Source organism: Lithobates pipiens, unplaced genomic scaffold (genome assembly GCF_037356315.1).
Source record: "Lithobates pipiens isolate NorthernLeopardFrog02 unplaced genomic scaffold, aLitPip1_a1.2 Scaffold_3, whole genome shotgun sequence".
NCBI classification, from domain to species: Eukaryota; Metazoa; Chordata; class Amphibia; order Anura; family Ranidae; genus Lithobates; species Lithobates pipiens.
The window spans coordinates 273,693,013-273,709,144 of record NW_027507790.1 but is presented as its reverse complement, the minus strand read 5'-3'; the positions used below and the strand labels follow the sequence as shown (position 1 = coordinate 273,709,144).

The 16,132-nt window shown below is 44.4% G+C and overlaps 1 protein-coding gene across 1 annotated transcript in view; it reads right to left on the bottom strand.

Annotated features, from left to right (window-relative positions):
* LOC143941157 (vomeronasal type-2 receptor 26-like) overlaps window positions 1-16,132 on the bottom strand; it is a 128,669-nt gene that overhangs the window by 11,389 nt on the left and 101,148 nt on the right. Inside the window, exons 4-5 of the mRNA XM_077463183.1 lie at window positions 12,370-12,603; window positions 10,740-10,863 (exon numbers count right to left, since the gene is read on the bottom strand). Coding sequence (XP_077319309.1) covers window positions 10,740-10,863; window positions 12,370-12,603 — 358 coding nt within the window. The remainder of the gene's footprint in view (window positions 1-10,739; window positions 10,864-12,369; window positions 12,604-16,132) is intronic.

Here is a 16,132-nt window from a genome sequence, read left to right as displayed (position 1 = left end):
AAACTATATGGCGTTGAACTTATAGTAACGCACACAGAACTATATGGCGTTAAAGTGGCAGTAACCCACGCAAAACTATATGGCCTTAAACTGGCAGTAATACACGCAAAACTATATGGCATTAAAATGGCAGTAACGCATACAAAACTATATGGCGTTAAACTGGCAGTAACACACGCAAAACGGTATGGCATTAAACTGGCAGTAATGCACGCAAAACTATATGACGTTAAACTGGCAGTAACGCAATCAAATAGATGGTGTTCAACCGTCACTACACTGAAGCTATCTGAACTGTCCCTACTCTAGCTATATAATAATGTCAAGATTACTGACACGGTCTCACTACACTGAAACTATCTGAGCTGTCCCTAATCTAACTGCACACTATGAAAAGCTGAATGATGATCCTCACTACTCTCACACTATCCCTAGACTGACACTAAACTAATATACTATACTGACAATTGAAGCAAAATAGCACAGTATAACACACTAACTAATAGCACTGAACAGAGCCCTGTTCTATCTCTCTCCATGCCAAAATCACACTGAAAATGGCTGCCATTGAATGAATACTTTTATACTGTGGGGCGGGAATGAGGCATGGTTGGATAAAGCCATAATGACAGTGTCCAATCATGACTTTGACAGTGCTCTGTGTCCTGATTGGCTGAAGCCACTGCTTCAGCCAATCAGAGCTTGCAATGCACTGTCCAACGTCACAATGCATTGTGGTCGGTTCGGGGGGCCGAACAAACGGTCGAACGACCCGTTTGTTTGGATGTTCGCCTGACGTCCGAACAATGAAAGTTCAGCCCGAACTTATGCTTGGGCAGAACTGTTCACTCATCCCTATTGCCTAGCAACCGGCTCTGTGTTTACATCACATGATGTCTGTGATTGGACATGGCCATCATGTGATCAGGAGGGCCAATTACAGTGCCCTCCTGCTGATCGGAGATGCGCCGTGTCCGGGTGACACGAGCGCATCGGGATCGCACTGCTGCATGGGCACACGTGCACGTGATCAATCTCCTGATGGGGGATGTTCCTGAACATCCACTCAGAAGGAGAGAGCACCCACCCGGCCGTTTATGTACATTGGCCGGGTGGGAAGTCGTTAATAAACTTTTGATACTACTATCAATCTAGTTTATGTGTTTGGCTTGGCTTTGGTTTTAACATGCATGGAATTCAAATTATTGATGACCATTTTCTTAAAGATTTTATTATGGGAATTGGTGGATGAGGATGGGTTAAATGTTATTTTTATATAGTAGTTGTAGAAGGTTTTCTAATGACTCAATTTTTTTTTTTAGGATTGGTCTAGTAAATTTTGTTATTTTAATAACCAGTATATATTTGAAAAATTAATAATTCTGATGTACTGATGGCCTCTCATTTCTTGAGGCCATACAATGCCAGGACAATACAAATTCCCTACAAATGATCCCTTTTTGTAAAGTAGACAGTATGAGGCATTAGCAAGAGGCATGGCAAGTTTTTTGAAGTTGTCATTTTTTGTTTCAATATTTAAAAAAATTAAGTAATTGAATAAAAAAATTTTTTTTCTTCATTATATTTTTACAATCCCTTTATAGTTGTTGGCTCAGCTAAGGATCTGGTATGGATTTTTTGGGGGGACTCCACGCCATTTTTTTTAATTTTGGTTTGGGGTTCCCCTTAATATTCATACCAGACCCAAAGGGACTGGTAATGGACTGGGGGGATCCCATGATGTTTTTTCCAATGACTTATTTTATCTGTATTGCCAGGACAGACAATTGATTATAGCCACAAGTAGTTTTAAATTACTTTTATTCCTTTAGAAATGTAATTTCTTGATCATACATCACGGGACACAGGAGCTTCATTACATAGTGGGTTATATAGGCACCCCTGGTGATTGGACACTGGTTGACCCTAATTAAGGAGAATTCCTCCCCTATATAACCCATCCCATCTGGGAGGCACCTCAGTTTTTTCGCCAGTGTCTGGGTGATGGTCACGTAAAACTTAGCTCTATGCAGGTCCCTGCGAGGGCCGAAGGGCTACAACAAACCGGATCCATACCTCGGGCCGATATTTGACTCCCAAGATGGTATGGTACCCGGGCCTCGTCTGCCGAAGAAGCGAGGTTTTGCCTGTAAGTCCTCTCCATTGGAAGACTGGACTCTGGGAAAACCAGACTTGGGGTACTGTTTATACAGAGCGCCCGAAAGTTTCTGGCAGAGCTTTCTACATGGCCCAGGTGGTAGGTTCTTTTCGTAAGAGCCCCAGATATACCTGAAGGTTGGCTAGCAATACCCGCTGTGATGGGTGAAGGCTGGAATTGGTCTGATTCAGCAATTCCTGCGGCGGGGACAGGTAAGGGAAGTCATCCTGTATATTTAAATATATGAATGGATTTCTTCATTGTGAGTAGTTGTATGTCTTACCTGGTTTCCACCACTAGAGGGAGTAAGAGCAGCCTGATGCATACTTACATGCCTTTCAATACAACACGCTCAGTGAAAGCCTGGTTTCTCCAGCTACTCACGTCTCCATTGCAGTCCCTGCCACAGATGAAGGTAAACAGGGGTCCCACGCAGTTCAGGGGTCCCACGCTGCTCCGTTTTGGGTTCTCCTCCCCCCCCGGATTCCGCGGTCCTCGTGCTCCTGGCCTAATGGAGGAGGGGGGGGTGTGGTTACAAGCCGTGCATGTCAGTGTGCACGGCGCTGTACTGCGCAGGCGCCAGGCGGCAGTTTTAAAAGCCCAGAGCGTCAGGGGACTGTAACTGGAGACACAGGAGCTGTGGGCAGTAAGCATCCGTGGGGATTGGATCCAGGCAAACCTTAAGACACCTACTCAGCATCAGGTTGTGCAGTTTAAGCATATATTGATTTATTGTGAGACTTTAAGCGCAACAGTGATCGCACTTGTACTAGTACCTCTGCTTTGTAGCTTAGTACTATGTCTCCTCGTAAGAGGGTCTCAGGGGGAGGTAATAAGAGCACTGGCAAGTCACCGCCTAGGTCCAGGGGTTCCAAAAGTGCCTGTAAATTACCATCCCCCTCTGCAAGACTGGAGCCAGCCTCTCAAGACGAGTCGGTGCCCCTGTCGGGTTTTGCAGCCTCTCCTAATGTCGCAGCCCCGGTTTATGTCACTGAGGACTCCCTTAGGGCTACATTGGAGGGTTTTGAAGGGAGAATCATGAATTTTATTTCTGCTTCCCTAAAAGATAGCAGGAAAAGGGGTAGATCCCCTCCCTCTGCTGAAATCCCTCTCTCGGATAGTTGTTCTGAAAATGAGGAGGGATCCCTATCTTTGGATAGGGATCATGAGCAGTCGGATGAGTCAGAGGAAGAGGAGATAGTCCCCTCCTCCCAGGCACTCAGAAAACAGGTGCAGTATTATACTGAATTGGTGCGTACCACATTCAGAATGCCTGCTGCTGAAGTCGCTACATCCTCTGTCTCTTCCCTGGGAGTCAGGAAAGCCCCACAGACTGATTGTTCCTTCCCAATTCATCCTTTAATGGATAAATTGATGTATGAGGATTGGGGACATCCCGATAAACTGTTTACTCCTCCCAAAAGGTTTTCCATGCATTATCCTGTGGAGGAAAGTTTCACCAAGAAGTGGGGGGTCCCATCTGTCGATGCGGCTGTTTCTTGTGTGAATAAAAACCTAACTTGTCCTTTGGATAATGCACAGGTATTCAAGGATCCAACTGATAAAAGGCTGGAAACCTTATTAAAAGCCTCCTTTTCCATGGCTGGCGCTGTAGTGCAACCTACAGTCGCAGCCGTGGGGTTGTGTCAGTTCCTCAAGGAACAGGTTAAACAGATGTTTGGGCTCCTTCCCAGTGAGGAATTAGAAAATTATGCAGAATTGCCTCACATCCTGTGTTTCATAATTGATGCGATTTTGGATTCTGTCCAACAAGCATCACGTTTGTCCCTCATGTTGGTACACATGCGCAGGGCCCTATGGCTAAAGAATTGGGCTGCTGAGCTGTCATGCAAAAAACATTTGACTGGGTTCCCGTTTGGTGGGGAGCGTTTGTTTGGGGAAGAATTAGATAAATACGTCCAAAATATTTCAGGAGGTAAATCTGCTCTCCTTCCAGTCAAAAAGAGCAAGCGTCCTTCATTTAGGCGTGCTCTCTCTCCCGAAGCATCAAGCTCTAAACAGTGGCGACGGCCTTCTCAGTCCTCCTCTGCTAGAAAGGCTCAAGGCCGAGCCCAGGGACAGAAAAAGACTTGGGGGCGAAAGCCTGCCAAGCAGAGCCCCAAAACCTCCTTGTGAAGGGGCGCCCCCGCTCGGCAGAGTGGGGGGAAGGCTCCTGCAGTTTGCAGGCACCTGGCGGGAAGAGATTCAGGACAAGTGGGTGATCTCTTCAGTATCTCTGGGCTACAAGCTAGAGTTTCAGGAGATTCCACCTTCTCGTTTCCTAAGGTCAAGGATCCCCAGGGATCCAGTAAAGCAAAAACCGCTATTCCTGGCCTTAGATCAATTACTATCCCAGGGTGTGATAGTAGAGGTGAGCCCGAAAGATCAGGGTTCAGGGTTTTATTCAAATCTCTTCACCGTTCCAAAACCAAATGGAAGTGTCAGACCTATCCTGGATCTGAAAGACCTAAACCGGTTTTTACACATCCAGACCTTCCGAATGCAGTCAATCCGCACTGTGGTCTCCTCCCTGCAAGGGGGAGAATTCATGGCCTCAATAGATATCAAGGATGCATATCTCCATGTGCCAATTTTTCCCGCACACCAGAAATTTCTAAGGTTCGCGGTAGAGCGGCGCCATTTTCAATTTGTGGCCTTGCCGTTCGGGCTGGCTACAGCCCCTCGAGTCTTCACAAAGATTCTGGACCCTCTCTTAGCAATCTTAAGAGTTCAGGGTATAGCCGTCATGGCTTATCTAGACGACTTGCTTCTCGTGGAGAGAACTGCAGTGTTCCTAAGTCGCAGCGTCACCAAAACGCTAGAACATCTAGAACGCCTAGGTTGGATTATAAACCTAGAAAAGTCGTCCCTACAACCGACTACCAGGTTGGAATACCTGGGTATAATTATCGACACCGCTCAGGGCAGGGTGTTTCTTCCAAGGCTAAAGGCCTTGGCCATTGGAGATCTGGTGCGTCTGATTCTGGGCAGAAGATCTTCCTCCATTCGGTTGTGCATGAGACTATTGGGAAAGATGGTCGCCTCATTCGAGGCCGTCCCGTTCGCCCAGTTCCACTCAAGGCCTCTGCAAGGATGCATCCTTGCGGCTTGGAACAGGAAGCCCCAATCCCTGGATCTTCCTATGCGTTTATCCCCCGGGACACGCAAAAGTCTTGTCTGGTGGTTACAAACCAGGAATTTGCTGAAAGGCAAAACTTTTCTTCCTCTCTCATGGGAGATTGTCACAACAGATGCCAGCCTGACAGGCTGGGGAGCTGTATTGGAGGGAACGTGCTCTCAGGGTAGATGGTCTGCGACCGAAAGTCTACTACCCATAAATATCTTGGAGATTCGGGCAGTTTACATGGCACTCATAGAGTGGTCTTACAGACTGCGAGGTTTCCCGGTTCGGGTTCAGTCCGACAATGCCACCGCAGTGGCTTATATCAATCACCAGGGCGGTACCAGAAGTCTGGTGGCCCAAAAGGAGGTGAATCGCATACTTGTCTGGGCAGAAAAGCATGTTCCGTGTCTTTCTGCAGTCTTCATCCCAGGAGTGGAGAATTGGCAGGCGGATTTTCTCAGCCGCCAGCAATTGTGCCCAGGAGAATGGGCCCTGCACCCCGACGTGTTTCAGAACATATGTCACAAGTGGGGCACTCCAGACGTGGATCTGTTTGCATCCAGGTTCAACAGGAAACTGGACAAGTTTGTGTCAAGGACAAGAGATGCGCTTGCTCAGGGGTCAAATGCTCTGACAGTTCCCTGGGATCAGTACAATCTGATCTATGTCTTCCCCCCGAGCCCGCTACTGTCGCGGTTCCTGGGAAGGGTCAAGAGGGAGACGAAGTCGGTCCTTTTGGTGGCCTCGGCTTGGCCCAGGCGACCATGGTTTGCAGAAATCATGAAGTTGGCAGTAGGCAGGCCATGGACCCTCCCTCTCCGGCCAGATCTGCTCTCACAGGGTCCAATCTACCATCCTGCTTTACGCAGTCTGAATTTGACGGTTTGGCTGCTGAGACCCACATTCTGAGAGACCGTGGCCTTTCGGGGCCAGTCCTTTCTACTCTGGTCAATGCCAGAAAGCCGGCCTCCAGGCGTATTTATTACAAAATCTGGAGGACATATGTTCCTGGTGTGAACTCAGGAAGTGGCATCCTAGAAAGTATGTCATTAACAGAATCTTGGCCTTTCTCCAGTCAGGCCTAGAAATGAATTTGGCCATAAGCACTATCAAAGTGCAGATTTCGGCCCTGTCGGTATTTTTTCAAAAACCACTTGCATCACATTCCCTGGTACGGGCTTTTATCCAGGGGGCTATGCGGACAAAACCGCCAGTTAAACCTCCGGTATGCCCATGGGATCTGAATTTGGTTCTCTCGGCCTTACAGGGGCAACCATTTGAACCTTTGCATCTGGCTTCTTTAGCTCTCTTGACTAAAAAGCTGGTCTTCTTAGTAGCCATATCCACGGCTAGAAGAGTATCAGAGTTGGCAGCTCTTTCCAGTAAAGAGCCGTATTTAATTATCCATAAGGACCGGGTGGTTATGCGTCCCAACGGGTCTTTTCTACCTAAGGTGGTTTCGGGTTTCCATCTGAATCAGGATGTAATCCTACCATCCTTTTTTCCGGACCCTCAGTCCAAAGAGGAAGAGTCTTTACACACTTTGGATGTGGTTAGAGCAATCAGTGTTTATCTTCAAGCAACTGCTCAGATAAGGAAAACTGATTGTTTATTTATTCTGCCGGAAGGCCCTAGAAAGGGTCAGGCAGCGTCAAAGTCCACTCTCTCAAGGTGGATCAGACAAGTTATTTCTCAGGCCTATGACTTAAAGGGGAAGATTCCTCCTTTTCAGGTGAAAGCGCACTCTACTAGGGCTGTCAGTGCTTCTTGGGCAGTGCATCATCAGGCCTCCCTGGCTCAGATCTGTAAGGCTGCGACTTGGTCATCAGTCCACACATTCACCAGATTCTATCAGGTGGATGTCAGAGGGCAAGAGGATATCGCCTTCGGGCGCAGTGTACTGCAGGCTGCAGTTTAGGTCCTCAGGTCCCTGGCGGCCTATGTTTATGATCTGTGTCTCCCTCCCCTCAACCTGAGCATTGCTATGGGACATCCCACTATGTAATGAAGCTCCTGTGTCCCGTGATGTATGATCAAGAAAATGGGATTTTTATATACAGCTTACCTGTAAAATCCTTTTCTTGAGAGTACATCACGGGACACAGGGCTCCCGCCCCTCTTGGGTTTTACGTGGTTTCTTATTGCTTTGCTACAAAACTGAGGTGCCTCCCAGATGGGAGGGGTTATATAGGGGAGGAATTCTCCTTAATTAGGGTCAACCAGTGTCCAATCACCAGAGGTGCCTATATAACCCACTATGTAATGAAGCTCCTGTGTCCCGTGATGTACTCTCAAGAAAAGGATTTTACAGGTAAGCTGTATATAAAATCCCATTTTTGCTCTCGGACTGTTTCAAACACGGGAAACATGCGCCACTTTACAGGCATGCTATAGAAACCCCCCCGGTATGAAATTTAAAGGAATATTACACTTTTATTGTTTCACTTTAAGCATTATTAAAATCACTGCTCATGAAAAAGAACTGGCGTTTTTTGCATTGATACATGTCCCCTGGGGCAGGACCCAGGTCCCCAAACACTTTTTATGACAATAAATTGCATATAAGCCTTTAAAATGAGCACTTTTGATTATTTGTGTTGATGTCCCATAGGCTTTAACAGTGTGTTCACGTGTTGAAACAAATTTCTTGCCTGTTCACATATTCTGCTGCAAACCGAACCGGGGGGTGTTTGGCTCATCTCTAGTTGCTATAAAGTTGACAGCCAGCCTGCCTTGCAAAAACCACAACTCATACTGCTAATCCAGAGCAGGTGGCATGCAGGTGGCATCATTCAGGACAGGATGGGAGTCTGGTTCTTCCAGACTTGCTCTACTTCCTGCCTTCTGCCACACTGCTGGAGGGGTTTGATGTGAATAGGTGGCTGTGTGATTGGGAGTGCTGTGTTATGAGGGACTGTATGATGGGGACCTCTGTGATTTGAATGGGCTCTGTGATAAGAAGACTTGGTGATAGGGGAGAACCTGATATGGTGAGAGGACTCTGACATATAATGGGGACTTTAGCACTAGACATGTGCATGACAAAAATATTTGGTTAATCTGGTTATTTTGTTTTTTTAAATTTGGTTGATTCGTTCAATTCATATTTGGAATTTGTATTCGGAATTCATAGCTTAAATTTGTTTTATGTCTTTTTTAAATTTTATTAGCATTTCCAATTTCTTTTCAATTCAAAACGTTCAAAACGATAAATTTTTGAATTAGGTCAAATCGAAAACTTTTTTCTTTTCTTAGATTTGAATGATTTGAATAGATTTTTTGGCAAAGTGAACAAACAAAAGGAACATCTTCATCAAATGATTACAATGACTCTTTAAATCACCTTTGGCTTAGGCCCCTTTCACAAACTGCCAGTAAAACATTTGAGCGCTTTTGAAGGCGCTTTTTTTTAGCATGAAAGCACCTGAAAAGTGCCTCAGTGTGAAAGGGGTCTTAACAAAAACTGCATCATTTGGAAATTGTACTATAAATAAACACACAGTCTTTGATTTCAGAAATATGTTTAGAAAGTTAGAAATTGAGTTTAATGTAAAATTCTATAACAATTTTGGAAATTTGGATGAATTTTGTTTCGCTATTCAGGGCATTTGGTAAATTTTGGTTATACTGTAATTTGGGTATTCGGATATCTCCGAATAACGAAAAATCTTTCGGAAAATATTTATTCGGAATCCAAACTAACCGCACATGTCTATTTGACATGCAGGGAGGAATTAGATGTATAGGGTGGACTCGGACATGTTGAGGGATTTTTGATGTGACGAGAGGCTTTTGATGGGAAGTTAATTAATCAAGGTAGTAAAGTGCATCATCAAAGGTTCATTTTTTCCATTGATATGCAACATTTCAATTTTTTTTTATATTTTAGACTGGGTGCTTCTAGATTTTGCATACTTTTAAAGAGTGCTGCTTCTGGAAAAATGTTGAGAAACCCTAGTCTGAATATATATTCCTGGTGCTATCCTGCTGTCCACCAACAAGTGGAGACTCTGCATATGTCCCATAAATGTTAACTGCATATTTCTCTCCTTTCTTTAATTTAGGTAGATATCTTTGGGTTGGTCACCACATCTGTAAATAAGTAGATTATATTGTTATTATTATAGTAAATATAATTTAATACAATATCATATAATATAATAATATTTCCTTGCCACGTGCCCAATGGCACAACCATTAAACCATCCCCGCATGCCAGGGTGCTGGGTGTAATCTCAGACTCTGAATTCTCCCTTTGGCCCCACATCCAATCACTGTCAAAAGCTGTGTTATGAGAACATTTTGGTCCCTATGGAGGAATCCCGCCCAACTTTGGATGAATAAGAATATGTGAAAAAGCCAGATCGGCCTGAAGACTGCAGCAAGAAAATCAAGTATAGAGTATTTAAAAAAAAAAAATCCTGAGGCAAACCTTGTTGGGAGGGAAGGGATGCTACATTTCAACTTTAACCACCTCAATACCAGGCACTTACATCCCCTTCCTGCACAGGACATTTTTCAGCTTTCCGCACTGTCACACTTCGAATGACAATTGCGCGGTCATGCTACACTGTAACCATGTGAAATTTTTATCACTTTCTTCACACAAATAGAGCTTTCTTTTGGTGGTATTAAATCACTTCTGGATTTTTTAGTGCAACATTTTGAAAAAAAAAAATGTTTTTTCTAATTTACTGTTAGTAAATTTAGTAAATAAGTAATTTTTCTGCTTTACCGATGGGCACAGATGAGGCGGCAGTGATGGGCACTGATTAGGGGGAATTAATGAGGAGGCAAAAATATGCTGCACATATGGGCACTAATAGGTGGCACTGATTTGTGGCACAGATAGGCATCACTGGGTGGCACTGGTGGGCACTGATAGGCAGAACTGGTGAGCACAAAAAGGTAGCACGGATAAGTGGCACTGATAGGCAGCACTGACTGGCATCACTAATGGCCACTGATTGCTGCCACCTGTGGGCACTGATTGCTGCCACTTGTGAGCACTGCTGGGAACTGATTGCTGGCTGTGGTGGGCACTTAATTGTAATCAGGGCACTGATTACTGCACCAGCTGTGATTCTGGGAAGCCATCATATGACGTCCACCTAGAACATGAGCCGCACAGCCCAGCCGCCATTTGACGGTGGGTGGGCGGCAAGTACTTAAAAGATATCTTGGATGTAGTGTATGGACTTTACTAAAAATCCTAAATCTCAGTGCTAGGATCTTAACATGATAAGAGACCAGTAAACTTTCTGCAGTTAGTTAGAACTCTGAGTACATGAAGGTTTCCCTCAATAGTCCAAAAACATATAAGCTACAAGTAGTATTACACCATCCCACATGTTATTCCCTGCACCAGTATGTTATACTCTGATTTTGCACATCTGTGAGTTTCAATGTAAAGTTAAAAACCATTAATAAATAAAACTGTATATAAATAAGGTATACCAGTCCTATTGGATATCTGCCCTTCTGAACATGGAACACAGTCATAGCAGCAAGAGTTGATTGAAGCTCCTGGCTTTTTTCTGTAACCGGGCAAACAAGAGTCCACACACTTAGATTCCAGCATCTAAAGGAAGTGAAGAAACAAAAAAAAAGTCTCCTTGTGTGAAATAACATTGGAGATTCAATATTAGTGCATTGCAAAACATTACTGTATCTCCTTATTCATGGTTTCCATTGCACTTTAAGGTGCATGCAAACCCCAAATCTATTTTCCAGTATGGCTTCCATCATAGTGTGTATAGTCTGAAGAAACTTCCAGGAACAACTCATCTTATTTCAGGCTGACAACACTTAGCCACCGCCTCACACCGGAGGAGAACTCATGGCAGACTTACAATGCTGATAATAATATTGAGGAAGTTGATTAGTGTTGTCAGCCTGCTATAGGAAGTGCTGCTACTGATGTGATCTCCGGGTCAGAGAAACTGCAAAGGATTCCCAAAAAAAGAATTGCTTAAAGTGGTTGTAAACCCTTACAAACCACTTTGACCTACAGGTAAGCCTAGATTAAGGCTTACCTGTAGGTCCAAGAAATATCTCCTAAACCTACACAGTTTAGGAGATATTTGCCAAAACACAGGCACTGCTGTCTAGGGCACATGCGCCTTAGACAGCGGCACGCAGGTGCACTGAGCGTGCCGCTGTCGATGGCGATATGCTGCGAGTGGCGGCTCCCGTGCGCATGCGTGGGAGTGACATCATCGCGGCTCCCCCAAATGACAGTGCCGGAGCAGTGAGACCCACCAAGAAGATGGAGGCTCTGTACACAAGGGGACAGCGGTGACTTCGCTGGCTCCTGTGTCAGGTAAGTGACGCGTAATTGGCTACTATGCGATGCATAGTAGTCCATTATGCTTTACCTTTGCAGGGAATCAAAGAGGAACTAAACCCATCAGGGTTTACTTCCTCTTTAAGAAAACTGAATGCAATGAGACATGATGCCCAACATAGTGATAAAAGGATTTTGGGTTTACATGCACATTGAAGTGTATTAAAAAATATTTTTGTAACTGAATGGTGTCAGCCTTGCCCTCCTTTTTTTTGTTCATTTTGAACAAGTATAACACAACAATTCCAATAATTTCAATGGTATATTTAACAGACCAAACAGGAGGAATAAGGCTGAATTCACATCTATGCAGTTTTAGTGCTTTTTACATTTTGCATTTAACATGGTTTCCTTTAGAAAACGTTCTGTAGTGCAAATCTGCAAAATGCTAAAAGCACTAAAAATACATAGGTGTGAATCCAGCCTAAGAGAGTATAGGTTACATAGACTTGAAATCATTTTAACCTGAGGGACAGAAGTCAATCCTAGTAGAGAACCCCATAGTCCATGAGTGCGAGTAGGAATTTATCCCTACAAATATTTTACTTGTTCAATTTATGTGTTATTTATACTTATATGTGAAGGGCAGATAATACTAATATAATATTTGAAGCAATAAAGTTCATGGGTGATGCTAAGAAATGTCATTGCTTGACTATCATTTTTACATATCTGGTGAGAAAACTGTACAATGGACGGCCAATGTCATGAAAAGTGAGAGCCTCATGTTCTCCTCCTCACCGTATTATTCTCATCATCCCATATTATATTGGTGGGGTCAATGTGAAGTTGGTCTTCCTCTTTAGCCCATGGTGTGTATGAACCAACATCAGTATTACTTGTCGTAAGTTGGCGGTTAGACTTCATCCCATTTACTATTTTGTAGTAGAAAGGAAATTCACCATTTTCATCAAACAAGGTCATTCTGTCTGCCGTCTTATATGGATTTTTTATTTGTTTCACATATTTATGCAACTGGAGGACAAAAAATAAATAAAATAAACTCGAACAAGTTAAAGCTAAAGTTCAATTTGTTTATATCTTGCTTTCACTTGTTTCTTCATTCCCATTTATCAATGCTTTTTTTTTTTTTTTATAATAAAATCTTTCTGTTTATATTATATGCCTAATTTTAAATTCAATTGTTTTAATCATTTCCAATAAAATACAAAGATAACAACATATATATTTAACTCAAAACAGTATATACTCTTATGCAATAATTCTTGTTTAACCACTTGCTGACCAGCAGACCAGCAGCCGCAGTTTTTCTGCAGCAGAATGGCACGGCTAGATGAAAACTACATTATGTAGCATCGCTTCGCACCTGTGGCCACTAGGGGCACACCCGCTGCTAACCCCCGGAGCCAATGTAAGTGACCGATCGCGATCACTGCCAGGCTCCCGCGATCGCTGGTGACACACCAAGAACTGGGATGTGTGTGTGTAAACACACAGTTTTCGGTTCTCTGAGGGGAGAAAAGACTGATTGTCTGTTCATACAAACTATAAACAGCGATCTGTCAATTTTGTTTGGGTGCAACTTTGCACGACCGTGGAATTGTCAGTTAAATCAACGCAGTGGCAAATGGCAAAAAGTGCTCTGGTCAGGAAGAGGGTAGACATCACCGCGGCATAGAGGGGGCACATGGACCACTTTGTGGAGCGATCGTACGCTCGAGCGGTCAGGGCGCAAACACCTCCCGCGGGGGGCACAGCTCCTGGCACAGCCAATATGACGCTCCACACACGGCTGCATCCCCACTCCCGTTATCCCCGGAGATCCAGGCACAGGAGCTCACACAATCAGTGAGCATTGCACAGGAGGTAGTGGCCCTCCTGGGACCCATGCTGGTGGCCACAGTGGATGCAGCAGTACATAAAGGTTTGGAGCAACTATATATAGAGCTGCAAACACAAGCTCAAAGAATCACACAGGCGGAGGACAGGATATCATTACAAATGAAAAATAATAATAATAATAATAACAAATGAAATGAAAATGAAATAATAACAAATGAAAAATAATAATAATAATAATAATAATAAAAATAAAATAGACAACCTGGAAAATCGCTCTAGGAGAAATTATCTGCGCATAATTGGTCTCCCAGAATCTGTAACGACAACCAGCTCGCCAACATATGAGCAAAGGTCATTCCAGAGCAACTGGGACTCTGCATACCGTGCACTAGGGATGAGCCGAACACCCCCTGTTCGGTTCGCACCATAACTTTCGAACGGACCCCAAATTCGTACGAACTTTAGAACCCCATTGAACTCTATGGGACTCGAACGTTCAAAATTAAAAGTGCTAATTTTAACGGCTAATATGCAAGATGCTGTCCTAAAAAGGGTTTGGGGACCTGGCTCCTGCCCCAGGGGACATGGGTCAATGCCTAAAATGTTTTTAAAAATGGTGGTTTTGGCGGGAGCACTGATTTTAATGACGATTAAAGTGAAAAAAAAGTGAAATATATCTTTAAATATCGTGCCTGGGGGTGTCTGTAGTATGCCTGTGAAGTGCCACGTGTTTCCCGTATTTAGAACAGTCCCTGCACAAAATGTCATTTAACGGAAATAACGTCATTTAAAAGTGCTTGCGGTTTTAATGTTATATCTGGTTCCTGAAATATGGTTGAAAATCATTGAGAAAAATGGCATGGGTAGCCCTCCCTGCCCATTTCCTGCCCCTTTGGGTCTTGTACGCATATTAAGGGGAACCCCGTACCCATATTAAAAAAAGGAAATGCGTGTGGCCCCCAGGCCCTATATACTCAGAACAGCAGTATACAGGCGGTGCAAACAAGACAGGGACTGTGTAGGTTTGTTGTGTTAAGTTAAATCTGTTTGTAATTTTCAACTGGTACATTTTTAAAGTGTAGCTCCAGTCAAAAAAACTATTTTTAAGCTTTTTGGAAAACATAGGGAAGGGTTATCACCCCTGTATAATTTGTTTTGTCGTCCATCTTTTTTCATCTCATTTGCTGTTGCCTCCTTCTATTTGCAAGTAGGAGATGTTTGTAAGTTGGATGTTTGAAAGTAGGGGTCTGCCCTATATGCTCTGCAGAAATGGCGGAACAAGGTGTTGGTGTTGCCACAACATTGTAAGCCCTGAAAGTGACTCTTGGTGGGCGCTGGAGCGCCCTGCTGTGAACGATTATATCAAGAATTGTAATTACATGCCATTGTTGAACAGTGGTAGAAAAATTGACCTTTGGTGGTTGTGGTGCTGGTGCCACAACACTATAAGTCCTCACAGTTACTCTGGGTGGGCACAGGAACAGGCCCTCCTGTGAAATATTATATCAAGAATTGTAATTACATGTCCATGTTAAACAGGGGCAGAAAAATTGGGCCTTAGGCACTGGTGCTGGTGCCACGACACCTGCAACCTCTCCCATATACTCTAGTTTTATTGCAGGAATCAGCCCTGCTGCAAAGCATTGCATCAAAAATTGTAATTTAACGCCCCTGTTAAACAGGGGCAGAAAAATTGGGCCTTAGGCACTGGTGCTGGTGCCACGACACTGCAACCTCTCCCATATACTCTAGTTTTATTGCAGGAATTAGCCCTGCTGCAAGGCACTGCATCAAAAATTGTAATTAAACGCCCCTGTTAAACAGGGGCAGAAAAATTGGGCCGATGGCATCACCCAGAACCAGAAATGTTCTTCCAACATATCAGCGGAGGAGGAAGAGGATAGACAATCAACATAACAGGACAGTCACTCAGCATCAGCATAGGCAGTCTTGAAGGGATGTGATATTTCAAAAAAAATTATTTGGTTACATCATCTTGATGAAGGTCAGTCGATCAACTGATTCGGTGGACAGGCGCACCCTGTGATCGGTAACAAAGCCACCAGCAGCGCTGAAGGTGCGTTCTGAAAGAACGCTGGATGCAGGACAGGCCAGTAGCTCAATTGCATACTGTGAAAGCTCTGGCCAGTGATCCATCCTCAAGACCCAGTAAGCCAGAGGATTTTCGGTGGGAAAGGTGTCCATGTCTGACCTTGTCCCTAGGTATTCCTGCACCATGTAAATCAGACGCTGGCGATGGTTGCTGGAACCGATCATACCTTGGGGCTGCGGACTAAAAAATTGTCTGAAAGCATCAGTCAGACGGCCACCTTCTCCACCGCTCCTTCTGACCGATGCCTCAGCAACATGTTGTCCAGAACCAGGAGTTTGTAACCTCCCAGTCTCTGGGAACGCGTTGCACAGACCTTTCTGCAAGGCCTCCCGGAGATGTCTCATCCTCTGCTCCCTCTGCGATGGCAAGATAAGGTCGGAAACCTTACCCTTTTACCGTGGATCAAGGAGAGTGGCCAGCCAGTAATGGCCCTCTCCTTGATTCGAAGAATATGAGGATCCTTCCGCAGGCTTTGCAGGATCAGGGAGGCCATGCAGCGTAGGTTAGCTGAGGCATTCGGTCCGGAGTCCTCTGGGTCACTAAGGATAACATGATCCGCAGCTACCTCCTCCCAGCCACGTACAAGTC